The 15,659-nt window shown below is 36.5% G+C and overlaps 1 protein-coding gene across 3 annotated transcripts in view; it reads left to right on the top strand.

Moving 5' to 3' along the window:
- The window catches only part of PHKB (phosphorylase kinase regulatory subunit beta), a 303,729-nt gene that overhangs the window by 151,976 nt on the left and 136,094 nt on the right, over positions 1-15,659 (top strand). For all 3 annotated transcript variants that reach the window (XM_073884358.1, XM_025852340.2, XM_025852337.2), the window contains one exon: positions 9,235-9,298. In XM_073884358.1, coding sequence (XP_073740459.1) covers positions 9,235-9,298 — 64 coding nt within the window. The remainder of the gene's footprint in view (positions 1-9,234; positions 9,299-15,659) is intronic.

Raw genomic sequence — 15,659 nt, 5'->3', positions numbered from 1 at the left:
ATGTACCATTGTTGTAGACAGAACCTTGGGCTGGGTACATTATGTATTTCCTTTAGTATAGACTTTCTTTTGTATTTGACTTTTGAAGAAGTTATTTTCTCTCTATTCTCAAAATTCTGCAAACAATCTTAATAACACATATACCTCAATGTAAGGGGAAGTTATCTGGTATTTAGTAAGGTTAGATGCATGTAAGTGCTTGTGCATTAAACCACCACATATTCCTCACTTAGGCATTATTCCTTTAGGTTCCAGGCCTTGTCATTTCTCTAAAATGTCCTTGGATATGAAAAGAGACCACTGTCCTTGTCTTGAGTACTCTAGCACTACCATGTGAAATATTATGGAATTTGTTTAAAATATGGAAGCATTAAGTACTTACTTTACTGCTGGTGAAATGCTAGACTGCAGATTTGAGTCAGTAGGACAGTATCTTAAACCCAGATTATTGGCTTAATTGTTCTTGAAAACCAGGGTAAAATCGTCAGCATTGATTCTAGTGAAGACATACAATAATGTAATGATTTCCTGTGATCAGTGTAATCTATATAAAAAGTCCAACTGTCTTTTTGCAGAGTTTGACAAGCTGATCATAAAATTCATATGGAAATGCAAGGGATTCAGAATAGCCACAACAGCCCTGAGAAAGAAGAAAGTTGGGTTCACACATTCATTTTCAAAATTTAGTACAGTACTATGCTTATTATATGTAGAGTAATATGCTACAATAATTAAATAGTGTGTTATTGGCTTAAGAACAGATATAGAGATCAATAGAATAAAATTGACAATCCAGAAATAAGTCCATACATCTATGGTAGTTGATTTTGATGAAGGTGCAAAGACAGTTCAATAGAAAAAGGATAGTTTTTTTCAACAAATGGTGCTGGGGCAACTGGATATCTATATGCAAAAGAATGAATTTGGATCCATACTTCACACCATATATAAAAACTAATTGGAAATGGATCAAAGACTTGTATGTAAGAGCTAAAACTAAAAAACTTAGAAGAAAACATAGTTGTAAATCATTGTGACCTTGGATTAGACAAGATCCCACTTTAGATGAAACATCTAAAGCACATGCAATGAACAACAACAAAAAGGGTCTCTTCAGGTTTTTGTGTGAACAAAAGCTTTTATTTATCTTGGATGAATGCCCAGTAGTACAGTTGGCAGGTACTTGCCGTTTAGATTTCAAAGAAATTGCAAGACTGTTTGCCAGCGTCCGGTATCATTTTACTTTCCTACCAGCAATGTATGAGTGATACAGTTTGTCTGCATCTTTGCTAGCATTTGGTGTTACCATTATTTTTTATTTTGGGTACTCTGATTGCCTTATAGTGGTATCTCATTGTGGTTTTAATTTGCATTTCCTAGTGGATAATGAATGATGTTGGAACTTTTCATTTGCTTATTTGCTATCTGTAAATTCTCTTCAGTGAAGTGACTCTTCATGTTTTTGGCTCATTTTTACTTGGGTTTTTTTTTTTATTGTTGATTTCTTGGTAGTTTTTAATTCTAAATAACTAGTCCTTTGTCAGATATGTGTTTTGCAAATATGTTGTCCTTGTCTATAGCTTGTCTTTGTATCCTCTTAACAGAATCTTTCACAGAGAAGAAATTTTTAATTTTGATGAAATTCAATTTAACAGTTTTTCCTTTTATGGGTTGTACCTTTGGTATAAAGTCAGATAACTTTTTGCCTAACCCTAGATCCTTAACATTTTCTTCAACAGCTTGTTTTCCAATAGTTGTGTAATTTTATGCTTTATATTTAATTTTACGATTCATTTTGAATTAATCTTGTATAAGGTTTGATGAGAGTAAGGTTGAAGTTCTTACTCCTTTTTTCTTTTTTACCTAGGAATGTCCAATTGTTCCAGCATCATTTGCATTTTTTAAAAAGACTATCATTCCTCTATTGAAATGCCTTTGTGCTCTTATTAAAAATAAAGTGGGCATATTTGTATCAGTCTGTTTCTGGGTTCTATGTGTTTATCCCTCCACCAATACTACACAGACTTGATGTGGTCTTGTGATTTTTCTTCTTTAGCCTATTAATATTATGGTGGATTATATTGATTTTTGATTATTGAACCTGCCTTGTATCCCTGGAATCAACTCTACTTGGTCAGTTATGGTGATAATTCATTTTATATGTTGCTAAATTTAATTGTATTTGGTAATTTTTTGAAAAGGATTTTAATATATATATGGATGAGGGATATTGGTGTATAGTTGTTTTTTGTGTATTGTCTTTGTCTGGTTTTGGTATCAAGGTAATGCTAACTTCATGAAATAAAACCCAAAGTACTTTCTCTCCTGTTTTTTGGAAGAGTGTATGTAGAATTGGTGTTAACTTTTTTTAAATGTTTGATAAAATTCTCTAATCAAATCATCTAGGCTTGGAGATTTATTTACTTATTTTTGGCCATTTTAAAGTTATGGATTAAATATCCTTAAAAGTTATAGGGCTATTCAAATGATTTATTTCATATTGGATAAGTAGTGGTAGTTAGTGCTTTTCTAGGAATTGATTCATTTTTTTCTAAGTTGTCAAGTTTATGTAAGTAGAATTATTTGTAGTGTTTTCTTATTACCCTTTTGATGTCTACTATGTTAGTAATGATATTTCCTTTTTTATTCCTAATATTGGTCATTACTGTCTTTTGTTTTATTTCTTTGACAGCCCTGCGAGTGCTTTATCAACTTTTCATTAGCTTTTCAAAGATCAGTTGTTTCATTGATTTTCTGTTATTTTCTGTTTTTATTTTTTTAATTTTTAAAAAATTATTATTATGTTATGTTAATCACCATACATTACATCATTAGTTTTTGATGTAGTGTTCCATGATTCATTGTTTGCATATAACACCCAGTGCTCCGTGCAGTTCGTGCCCTCTTTAATACCCATCACCAGGCTAACCCATCCCCTTACCCCCCTCCCCTCTGGAACCCTCAGTTTGTTTCTCAGAGTCCATAGTCTCTCATGGTTCATCTCCCCCTCCGATTCCCCCCCTTCATTTTTCCCTTCCTGCTATCTTCTTCTTATTATTATTTTTTAACATATAATGTATTATTTGTTTCAGAGCTACAGGTCTGTGATTCAAGTCTTACATAATTCACAGTGCTCACCATAGCACATACCCTCCCCAGTGTCTATCACCCAGCCACTCCATCCCTCCCACCCCCCACCAGTCCAGCGACCCTCAGTTTGTTTCCTGAGATTAAGAATTCCTTGTATCAGTGAGGTCATATGGTACATGTCTTTCTTTGACTGACTTACTTCGCTCAGCATAATACCCTCCAGTTCCCTCTCATGGCAAGATTTCATTCCTTTTGATGGCTGCATAATATTCCACTGTATATATACACCACATATTCTTTAAAGATTTTATTTATTTATTTAATTTGGGAGAGAGAGAATGAGAGATAGAGAGCACTAGAGGGAAGAGGTTCAGAGGGAGACACAGACTCCCCGCTGAGCAGGGAGCCCGATGTGGGACTTGATCCCAGGACTCCAGGATCATGACCTGAGCCAAAGGCAGTCACTTAACCAACTGAGCCACCCAGGCGCCCTACACCACATATGCTTTATCCATTCATCTTTCGATGGACATCTTGGCTCTTTCCATAGTTTGGCTATTGTGGACATTGCTGCTATAAACATCGGGGATGTTCAGATCCCTACACTTTTATCTTTGGGGTAAATACCCAGTAGTGTAAAAATAGAGCTACCATATGACGCAGCAATTGTTATTTTCTGTTTTTAATGTCATTGATTTCTGCTCTTATCTGTATATATTTTTCTGTTTGCTTTGAGTTTATTTTGCTCTTTTTCCAGGTTCTTTATGTTGGAGCTTATATAATTGATTTGAGGCTTTTTTTCTTTTTTCTAGGATATGCATTTAGTGTTATAAATTTCTCTCTCAGCATTGCTTTATCTGTGCTACACAAGCTTTGATGTTACATTTTCCTTTTTATGTTAAGTATATTTTTTTAATTTCACCTGAGACTTCATCTTTGACCCATGTGGATTTTGTAGATGGGCATGTATTGTTTTGTTACAAGTGTTGGTAGATTTTCCTGTTGTCTTTCTGTTGTTGATCCTAGTTTGATGCCATTGTAGTCAGAGAACATGTTATGATTTCAGTTCATTTATATTTTTGAGGTCTTATTTATGGCTAAGATATGATCTGTCTTAGTGTATGTTGATTGGCACTTGAGAAAAAGTTGTACTCAATTCGTGTTATGTAGATTTTTATTAGCTTGAGGTATTGGTAGCTTAAAGAATAGGAATTTATTTATTATAGTTCTGGAGGCTAGAACGTCCAAGAGCAAGACCAAAGTGCCACCTAATTTGATTCTCTAGTGAGGATTTTCTTCCTGGTTTACAGACAGTTACCTTCTTAGTATGTCCTCTCATGGGCAAGAGGGAGAGAGAAAGGAAGATCTCTGGTATCTCTTCTTATAGGGATACTAATGCCATCATGAAGGCCACACTCTGATGACCTAATCTAAACCAGATTACCTTCTAAAGGCCTCATATTCAAATATATAAAACTGGAGGTTGGGGCTTCAGTGTATGTGTGTTTGGGGGACATAATTTGGTCCATAGCAGGAATGTTATAAAAATATTGATTAGGTTCTGCTGGCTAATGGTTCTTCTATATCCTTTCAAATTTTATGCCTAGTCATTCTACTTATTTTTGAGAAAGGAGTATTGAGTCTCCAACTATAATTGTGGTTTTGTCTATTTGTCCTTTTAGTTCTATCAATTTTGCTTCACATATTGTGCAGCTCTTTTGTTTGGTGCATGTACATTTAAGATTGCTATGTCTTGGGGCACCTTGGTGGCTCAGTCATTAAGCGTCTGCCTTCGGCTCAGGTCATGATCCCAGGGTCCTGGGATTGAGCTTCACATGGGGCTCTCTGTTCAGCAGGAAGCTTGCTTCTCCCTCCCCCAGTCCCCCTGCTTGTGTTCACTCTCTTGCCGTGTCTCTCTCTGTCAAATAAATAAATAAATCTTTTAAAAAAACAAAAAAAAAAGATTGCTCTGTCTTCTTGGTGAATTGACCATTTAATCATTACATAGTATCCCTCTCAGTCTCCAGTAATTCTCATTGCTCTGCTGTCTACTTTATCTGATATTAAATAGTCACTCTTGCTTTTTTAAATGTGTACATGATATTTCTTTTTTTATCCTTTTACTTTTGGTCTGCTTATATTGTTACATTTGAATTGAGTTTCTTATTGGACGATATATAATTGGGTCCTGGTTATTTTTGTTTTTTGTTCTTTCTTTTTTAAGATTTTATTTATTTGCGAGAGAGTACATGCAAGCACAAGTAGTGGGAGGGACAGAAAGAGAGGGAAAAGCAGACTTCCTGCTGAGCAGGGAGCCCGATGCGAGAGTTCAATCCCAGGGGCCTGAACTGAAGGCAGATGCTTAACCAACTGAGCCACTCAGGCACTTTGGGTCATATTTTTAAATCAACTCTGCCAATTTTTCTTTTAATTGATATAGTTAGATCCTACTGATATGTTTGGGTTTAAGTCTGCCATTTTATTTCTGTTTTGTGTTTATTCTGTTTTTCATTTCTGTTTTTCTTTTTCTACCTTCCTGTGGGTTCTTGAACAGTTTTTAGAGTTCCATTTTGATATATGTATATTGGATTTGAATGTATCTTTTTGTGTAGCTTTTTAGTGGTTGCTGTAGGTATTACATTATTTATACACAACAGGTCAGCTTATTGATGTCATCATTGTAGCAGTTGGAGGGAAATAGAGAATTACCCTTACCCATCTATAACATAATTATCTTAAATATTTCCTCCTCATACATTTAGAACCACAGTTTTACAACTTTTTCTGTAACTATTACACATAATTTATAAAATGTAAGAGGAGAAGAAAAGCCTGTTATATTTACCAATATTTTTGCTTACCATAGTCTTTCTTCCTTTTTGATTGTTCCAAGGTTGTTGTTTTCTTTCCCTCTTTCATCCTATCACTTCCTTTCTGTTTTGAGAACTTATTTTAGTCACACTTTTAGAGTAGATCTGCTGGTGACAGATCTCTTATTTTTCTTTTACCTGAGAATGTCTTGCTCAGCTAGATAGATGTATTGATAGATAAAAGAATGTATTTACTCATGTAAAATTCTGGGTTTACAGTTCTTTTCTTTCAGTGCTTGAAAACTTTCATGCCACATCCTTTTATCCTTCATGGTTTCTTATAAGTCACTGTTATTCATTAGTTTTTCCTCCTACAGATCATGTGTTTTTTTTCTGGCTACTTTCAAGATTTTTTTTACAAGATTTTTTATTTTTAACTAATCTCCACACCCAACCTGGGGCTTAAACTCATGACCCTGAGCTCACTCACCCACTGAGCCAACCAGGTGCCTCTTTTTTAAGATTTTTAATTTGTATTAGTTTTCAAAACTTATGATGTGTCCTAGCATGGATATTTTTATTTTATTCTGTTTGAGTTAGCTGCTTGAATCTGTAGCTTTTGTCTTTTGCTAATTGAGAAGTTTTCTACCATTATTTCAAGTACTTTTTTTTAGCCCTGCCCTCTTTCTCCTCTCCTTCATTGAGTCCAATGACATGAATGTTAGATGTCCCACAGGCCCCTGAGGCTCTCTTCTTTTTTTTTTAACAGTCTGTTTTCTCTCTTTTGCTCAGATTGGATAATTTTTATTATTTTATCCTCTAATTTAGTTATTTTTTCTTCTGTCTTTTCCATTCTGCTATCAATCCTGTCTATTGAGCTTTTTGCTTTGATTATTATATTTTTCAATTCTAACAGTTTTGCTTAGACTATCCATTTCTTAGGTGAGGCTATCTTTTCATATGTTTCACTCATATTCATAATTGCTCAATGAAGCATTTTTATCATGGCTGCTTTAAAATTTTGTCCCATAATTCTAACACCTTTTTCATCTCAGTGTTAGGACTTATTGTCTTTTTCTTTCAGTAGGGGATCTTTCTGTTTTTAGATATGATGAGTGATTTTTTTATTGAGACATGGACATTTAGGTATTATATTATAAAGCCCTGAATCTTTTTTTTAATTTTTTACTTTAACTATATTTTATTGATACCACTCTGGTAGAGGCAGGGGACAGGAGCATCACTGTTATTGCCAGGTGAGAATGTATTGCCGGGTTTTTTGTTGACACCCAAGATGAAGATTCTTTGTTACTTCTGGGTCTGGGTGGGATGTATATTTCCCCAGTAGGCCTCCTCTGATAACCTCCCTAGCCAGAAAGGATAGGAATGCTTCATTACTTATACCCAGTTGGCCTCCACTTACATGATAGGGAAAGGGTGTAATCTCCTTACAGCTGGGCATTAGTGAAAGTCCTTACTGTCCTTTGGACCTCCCCTGATGCCATTCCTGCAGGATAAGGAGGTTCATTTCAATACTGATGGGTACAAGTGGAAATCTAGGCTCTCCATGTGATCTTCATAGTATGAGGAGGGGAGACTTCTTACCACCTATTGGGAATGAAAGGTCTTGGCTTCCTCCTTGGACTTTCGTGACACCATCATAGCTGGGAGGATTGGGGAATGGGTATGGTTCCTCATTATAGACTCTGGAATGTAAAAGTCTAGGTTTTCCACTCAGCCTTTATAAGACTAGGTGGGGCTAAGGCCACAGTTTTTTTCTGAATGGTTATTGTCTAAAAGTTTTTTGTTTTGCTAGGCTGCCCTTTTCCTGGTCCTTTGGCTAGAGAGAGCAGGCTTTTGTTGGGGCTTTTTGTGTACGTACCTACTGGTATTCCTAGTTGTTGGCTTCTTTATATGTTAAGTCTGTTATATATGAGGCAAAAAGGAAACTTAGAGTGGTTACCACAGTGTTGTTCCTAGAATCTTGAGGTTCTTAGCCAGTCTGCCTTATTTCCATTTTCTGAGCCTTTTTATGTTTGCTTACATAGTGTCCAAGGTTTTTAGTTATATTTAGTGAGAGGCATTAGGGAAAGTTATGTCTGCTCCACCTTTCCATCCATGTATTTCAAAATAAATTTCCTACCTTTTTCCATTCTTTCAAAATAAGTTTTCCTATTCTGTAATAAAAGTAGTGCTTATGATGACATGAATAACTCAGAACAGTGGTTCTCAAATTTGAAGCACATTCAAGCACCTAGAAGGTCTTTTAACACTGATTGTTGGATCCCACTCCCAGAGAGGAGTGAGAACTGGCATTTCTAGTAAGTTCCCAGGGAATGCTGCTGCTCTGGGGACCACACTTTTGTAATGACTGCTTTAAAGAAATGCTTGCTTCTTTAAAGAAATCATGATAGACCATGATTTTCAAAAGATATTAATGGCACATGCAGTTGCTTTAAGTAAAAACAAAAAGATTACAATAAGTATAATAAACTAGATATTTGATCTAAAATATTAAAAGTTATATTTAAAGGTTGACATTTGTAAGATGACAGTGTCATACTTTTTTTCAGATTTTATTTATTTGTCAGAGAGAGAGCACAAGCAGGGGGAGCGGCAGGCAGAGGGAGAAGCAGGCTCCCCACTGAACAAGGAATCCGATGCAGGACTCGATCCCAGGACCCTGGGATCATGACCTGAGCTGAAGGCAGACACTTAATTGACTGAGCCACCCAGGTGTCCTGACAGTGTCACATTTTTTATGAAATTGAGATCTTCCCATTTTTCAGCACTATCGTGTATGGCATTTGAGAGGCCAAAGGAGTACACATTTTATACAAAGAGAAGAATATGGCAAAAAATGAGAGGTGTGGTGATCAGTTGTTCTTTGAGTATAAAATAATGCCTATTTCACTGGACCCTAAGCTAAGAATGTCAGGAAAGCTCTGTTAAATTGATCTGAGCTTAAGATGCCCAACCTGGTTATTACGGAGTACATGTCATCATAATACACCTTCCTCTAAAGTTCATCTTTTTCTTCTTTCCTTGAGTTAGTGAATATAAATGATACTGGGATTAAAATTACTCCCATCAATAGTATGACCATTTGTCTAGATCAAGGTGAACTTAGAAATATTTTCCCCAAAAGTCACTAACCATAAAAAAGAAAAATTAAAATAGTGAAATGTCAGATTAAAGTCTCTTAGACATTATTTCCTCATGGAAGTTGTTATAAGTGTTAATAAAGAAACTTGCTTGTGAATATTCATTAGATAATGGTTCTTATTTTGTAGCCAGACATCAGAATTCTAAAGTATTTCCTTTTCTCTTTTAGCTCTGTTGGCTTAGCAAAAGCAGCTCTAGAAGCAATTAATGGATTCAACCTCTTTGGCAACCAGGTAAAAAAAAAAAACACAAGAGGAATATCAACAACAAACTGATTATTTTGTTGAATTGCATGATTAATTAATTTGGCCATTCGTTTATGAAGTCATTTCTTATGGTCAAAGAATGTCTGAAATTTATGTAGCAGCTCATGGTTGACCAACCTTTCCTTTGAGTAAGTTTGCCAGTTAAATTATATTTTTCTAACTAAAAAAGCATTGCTTAATTTAAAAATAGCTTTTGATAAAGAGTTCTCATTTTCTTTGTTCAGTAGCTTTTCCCTCAAGTCTCTTGTTGAATTTTCACATTTTTATTTCTTGCTCCCTCTTTTTTTTTTTTAAGTAAACTCTAGGGGTGCCTGGGTGGCTCAGTCATTGGGCATCTGCCTTCCGCTCAGATCGTGATCCCGGGGTCCTGGGATCAAGCCCCGCATCGGGCTCCCTGCTCAGCGGGAGGCCTGCTTCTCCTTCTCCCACTCCCCCTGCTTGTGTTCCTGCTCTCACTCTCTCTCTGTCTGTCAAATAAATAAATAAAATCTTAAAAAAAATAAAAATATAAAGGAAACTCTATGCCCATCATGGGGCTTGAGCTAACAACCCCAAGATCAAGAATTGGATGCTCTACCGACTGAGCCAGCCAAGCACCCTGTTTTCACATTTTTAAATATTCCTGACATTACAAACCATATATTTTCTGTGTCAGTTCCCATGTTGATTTCAATTTAATGTATATCAATGTGTATCTCATGCAGAGGGGAATTTGTGTAATATGTGTAGCCAAAGAATTGGAAACTTTGATCCTAGCTTAACCCTCAGGTATTTGTAATTTTATGTCTAAATCTCTTTTTCTTTGGGATAAAAAGGAAACCCTGAGGGTTGCCTTAAATTTTCCTAAGATGTTTAAACAGTTTCTGCACCTAATCAAGTGACCATGGACTGGGTTGTCAATGGAAGGCAATAATATGTAGGAATACAGGTTACTTTTATGAATCAAGGAGTAGGCTAATTTTCTTTAGCAATTTTTGTGGATTTCTAAGATGGGAGGGTAAAGGAAGTTTCCAACTGATACTGTAAATAACCCTAAGCTGTTAAAATGCTAAGTCAGTGAAGATAAATTTTTTTTTATTTTTTTATTGTTATGTTAATCACCATACATTACATCATTAGTTTTTAATGTAGTGTTCCATGATTCATTGTTTGTGCATAACACCCAGTGCTCCATGCAGAATGTGCCCTCTTTAATACCCATCACCAGGCTAACCCATCCCCCCACCCCCCTTCCGTCTAGAACCCTCAGTTTGTTTTTCAGAGTCCATTGTCTCTCATGATTCGTCTCCCCCTCTGATTTACTCCCCTTCATTCTTCCCGTCCTGCTATCTCCTTCTTCTTCTTCTTTTGTTTTCTTAACATATATTGCATTGTTTGTTTCAGAGGTACAGATCTGTGATTCAACAGTCTTGCACAATTCACAGTGCTCACCATAGCACATACCCTCCCCATTGTCTATCACCCAGCCAACACCCCCACCACTCCAGCAACCCTCAGTTTGTTTCCTGAGATTAAGAATTCCTCATATCAGTGAGGTCATATGATACATGTCTTTCTCTGATTGACTTATTTCACTCAGTATAACACCCTCCAGTTCCATCCACGTCGTTGCAAATGGCAAGATCTCATTCCTTTTGATGGCTGTATAATATTCCATTGTGTATATATACCACATCTTCTTTATCCATTCATCTGTCGTTGTACATCTTGGCTCTTTCCACAGTTTGGCTATTGTGGACATTGCTGGTATAAACATTGGGGTGCACGTACCCCTTCGGATCCCTACATTTGTATCTTTGTGGTAAATATCCAGTAGTGCAATTGCTGGATCGTATGGTAGCTCTGTTTCCAACTGTTTGAGGAAACTCCATACTGTTTTCCAGAGTGGTTGCACCAGCAGTGAAGATAAATTTTAAGAACTTCCGCAGATCTGCAAAATGTGGCATGGTTTCTATTACGGCAGTTATAATACTATGCACCTGAAGTCTTGAATTTAAGAAAGTTCAAGTTGGAGTATAGTAGCAAACTCCCTCTCTTCCCCTCCCTACATACACGAACTATCCTTTCCTCTCACTCCAATTTCCTCTGGAGGATGGCTTCTGATTATATCCAGAACATGAAGAATGAAGAATGAGTACAGTGACAGACATGAAGAGATTGGGAAGAGGGGAGCAGCACCTCATTCTGGTTCCCAAGAGGTGACTCTAAATCACCCATTCCCGTATTCTTATTCTCTCAAGACTTCTGGCTGGAGAAATGGAAGGATCAGATGTTGTGGGGACTTAGGGGTTTTTGAGCCAATTGAAAATCATGAATATTAATATTAGACCTCTCCTGGAGAGTCTTCATTCCTCTGGCACTGATTCCTTGGCTTGTATCAATATTTCCCTGTTCCAGGAAGAGTCAACATACTCAGGGAAATTCCACATGTATCTTTCAATGCTTTTCGTTTCCTTTTACCCCTTCCTCCCTCAATACATTCATTTAAATGTGTATATATTTATGAATGTGTGTGTGTAAATATAAATATGTAGAGAATATACATATAAAATAGAGAGAGAAGTAGGGATAGATAGGAAGGAAGGAAGGGAGGGTAATATGGCATAAAGGAATGACATTGTTTTTGGAGTCAGGAAACAGACTCACTGTATGCTCCATTCTCCCACCAGTGAGCTCTGTAACTTTGGCTATTTACCTGTGTCTCAGCTTTCTCATCGGAAAAGGTAGAGGTAATGATACTAGGACCTAACAGAGAAGGTTTTCATACTATTAATAAACAGCATAGTGCTTGTCAAAGATTAAACCCTCAGTAAGTGTTATCTCTTACCATTAATGAATTACTGGTAATCCTAAGGAAAGGAAATGAAGTGATTGGATTTGAAAACCTCTAGAGAGTATCTCAAAGAGTTGGAGAAGAGTCATGGACTAAACCAGTAGTGTTACAGCAACAGTCTGGAAAGATGCAGGTCTTGCTTTTCTGTTCTCCATGGCCTACCAAATAGTGGCTGAGTCGAGTTTTATGTTTAGTGAAGTAGTGGTCAGTTCTTTTTTGCAGCTGTGCCATCTCCTTTGATGTACTGGAATCTTAGCATATGTAGCTTATGCATCTGGTATATACCCCCTCCACCTACCTAGATACCCACACACATAATGGCACCTTCCCTACTCCCTATCTCTCAGGGCTCTACCTTCAGCCTGCTTTTCCCAGAAAGCTGTCATAGAGCTCTTAGCCATAACTCTAAAAGCACTGAATTGATTTTTTTTTAAAGATTTTTTTTTTTAAAGATTTTATTTATTTGACAGAGAGAGACACGGTGAGAGAAGGAATACAAGCAGGGGGGAGTGGGAGAGGGAGAAGCAGGCTTCCCGCCGAGCAGGGAGCCCGATGTGGGACTTGATCCCAAAACCTTGGGATCATGACCTGAGCCAAAGGCAGACGCTTAACAACTGAGCCACCCAGGCACCCCTGAATTGATTTTTTATGCATTCTGAATTTGAGTTATAAGTATATTGCTGGTATTGTTACCCAGCCATAATTTCTCAATTTTGGCTGTGCATTGGAATTATTTGAGGAACTTAAAAAACATTACTGATGCATGGGCTCTAGTCCTAAAGATTCTCATTGAATTGGTCTGGAGGAGGCCTTGGTGTTGAAGTTTTTCTGTACTGCCCAGGAATTCTGATTTGCAGCCAAGGATGAGAAAAACTGCTCTAAGCAGAGTTCATATATTTTTTTAAATTTTATTTATTTATTTGTCAGAGAGAATGAGAGAGAGAGAGAGAAAGAGAGAGAGCGCACACAACCAGGGGGAGCAGCAGACAGAGGAAGAAGCAGACTCCTCATGGAGCAAGGAGCCCGATGCCGGACTGGATCCCAGGATCCTGGGATTATGACCTGAGCCAAAGGCAGATGCTTAACTGACTGAGCCACCCAGGCGTCCCAAAGCAGAGTTCATTCTTGACCTCATTTAACTTGTGTCTGTTTCCAGCGTAGCTATATACCAAATGTTCACTGACTTAACTATTCCTTGATTATTTCAGGTAGAAATTTAGACAAATAATGTTTTATTTTTGTAGCCACACAGATGTTACCTATTACAAGTAGAACCCCTCTTTGTCTTCCATTTTTCTTGGATAATATCAGAGGGAATCCTAGTTTTGCAAATTCCCATCACTACAGCAGTTAGATTAAAAGGTACCTGCTAAACAGTAAGTAGCACATTTAAAAGTGCATGTGATCTTTTTAGTGTTTAATCATCTTATAGTATTGCTTCATGTACTTAAAAGAGACCACAGCTCTTTTAAGTACATGAAGTCAGTAGCTAGAAAAGTCAGTAGCTAGAAAAAGAACTAATAGAACAAAGAAATGTTTTTGTTCAAATGAAAACCCAAAGAAACCTCTTCAAGACTTGAGGGATTTCAGGTCACATGGGTATGCTCAGTTATTTCTAACAACTATTGATACAGTGTTTTGGAAGACCTGCTCATGTGTCTTTAAATTAATTTAGAGCTTTCAAAAAATGTTTCTCCTGTTGGTGGCAACTCAGAGAATCATAGATCTTTGGAGCTGGAAGGGCCTGTCTCTCAAAATAAGTGGTCAGAGAGTTGAGATGGCTTTTTGCAGGTCATGAAACAGGCAAAACCAGGAATTAAACCAAAGCCACTTGGTAATGAATCTAGAATATCAGCTAACAGTACAAGAAATCTTCCATCTTTTTTCTTGTGATGGGAACTTTTAAGATCTATTCCCTTAGCAACACTCAAATATACAAATACAATATTATTAACTGTAGTCACCATGCTGTACATCGTGACTATACAGATAGTCCCCATGATTTATTTTATTACTCAGAGTTTGTACCTTTGACCACACTATTTTCTTAATTATTGAACTTTTGAAGGGGGTATCCATATATGAAAAATGTGAAAGGCTTGCCTTTTACCCTTTGTGTACTTCAGTATATAAGATGAATGTTAATTTTTATTTTTATGGGAATCATTGGATGGAAAAAGCTTTTTGTTTTCATTATGACTATCATGTATTTCTACTTCCTTTCTTTTTTTTAAATATTAGACTTGCTTTGTTATTCAAGAAAAAACCCATTATTTAAATATTTACTGTATGAATAAAATCTTAAAAAAAAAAAAGGGATACCTGGGTGGCTCAGTGGGTTAAGCGTCTGCCTTTGGCTCAGGTCATGATTCCCGGGTCCTGGGATAGAGTCCTGCATCAGGGTCCTTGTTCCGCAGGGAGCCTGCTTCTACCTCTGCCTGCCGCTCCCCCTGCTTGTGTTGTCTCTCTCTGACAAATAAATAAAATCTTTAAAAAAATAAAATAAAATAAATATTTACTCTGAAACTATTTTCAAAACTTATTTTCCTTTGTGAGAGAATATCTAAGAAGAAAATATGATAAAATGGCCTACTTTCTTTACTGGTAAGTTTATAATAAAGGCTAATTTTAGCATTTAGAAACATAACTCTTATAATCCTCAATGTGAGAATTATATATTTCATCTTGGTTTCAATATATATTCTGTATAAATATATATTATGTATAAAGAAATATATATGTATAAAAACATTAGAAGTAATATTTAAATAAATCATAATTTACACTCAGCAAATGCCATTGACATTGTTAGCAACAGTTTTGTGATTCCTGGCTCTGAGTCTCAGCTCTCCTCTTTTGAAACCCTGAGAATTAACACTCAGGTTCATCTCTTTCTGTAGTTTGAAAATTCCTTTATATGAGTAGGATCTTCTAAAAGAAGCATGGCTTGTGGGAGGGGCTCCTAGAAGCTACTGTTTGGTCAGTATGTAAAAGTTGGCTATTATGCACCCATAGCCATGGTGCATAGTGTAAGGCCCATCAACAAATATCATTTCTGTAAGAATACACTTTCCAGGATCTGCCACAAAGCTAAGAGACAGCCTGATGCTGAACTAGGGAAGAATGTGGTGTCATCAGCATGGTGTTGGTTTTGTTTTCAGAAGAATAGAAAAGATTTCATGTATAGTAGATATACTGACCAGTTTCATTGTTTGATTGTTTGATGCTGGATGAGGGCAGCAAGCCCATTAGCTCAGGTTCAGAGAAGTGATTAATGGGGAAAAGAAAGACCCAGACAGTCTTTCTGAAATTCAAAAAATTTCACTTTGAATTGAGACTAAAGAGATCAGCAGTGTCTTATGGTCATAGATGTCACCTTGGTACCATCTCAGAAATGTTTGCTGTGCAATGTCCACAATAGCCAAACTGTGGAAAGAGCCAAGATGCCCATCGACAGATGAATGGATAAAGAAGATGTGGTATATATACACAATG

The sequence above is a fragment of the Callorhinus ursinus genome, unplaced genomic scaffold (genome assembly GCF_003265705.2).
Source record: "Callorhinus ursinus isolate GAN/ISIS: 27379988/994484 unplaced genomic scaffold, GSC_fseal_2.0 scaffold56, whole genome shotgun sequence".
Taxonomy (NCBI): domain Eukaryota; kingdom Metazoa; phylum Chordata; class Mammalia; order Carnivora; family Otariidae; genus Callorhinus; species Callorhinus ursinus.
This window is presented reverse-complemented; position numbering and strand designations above follow the sequence as displayed.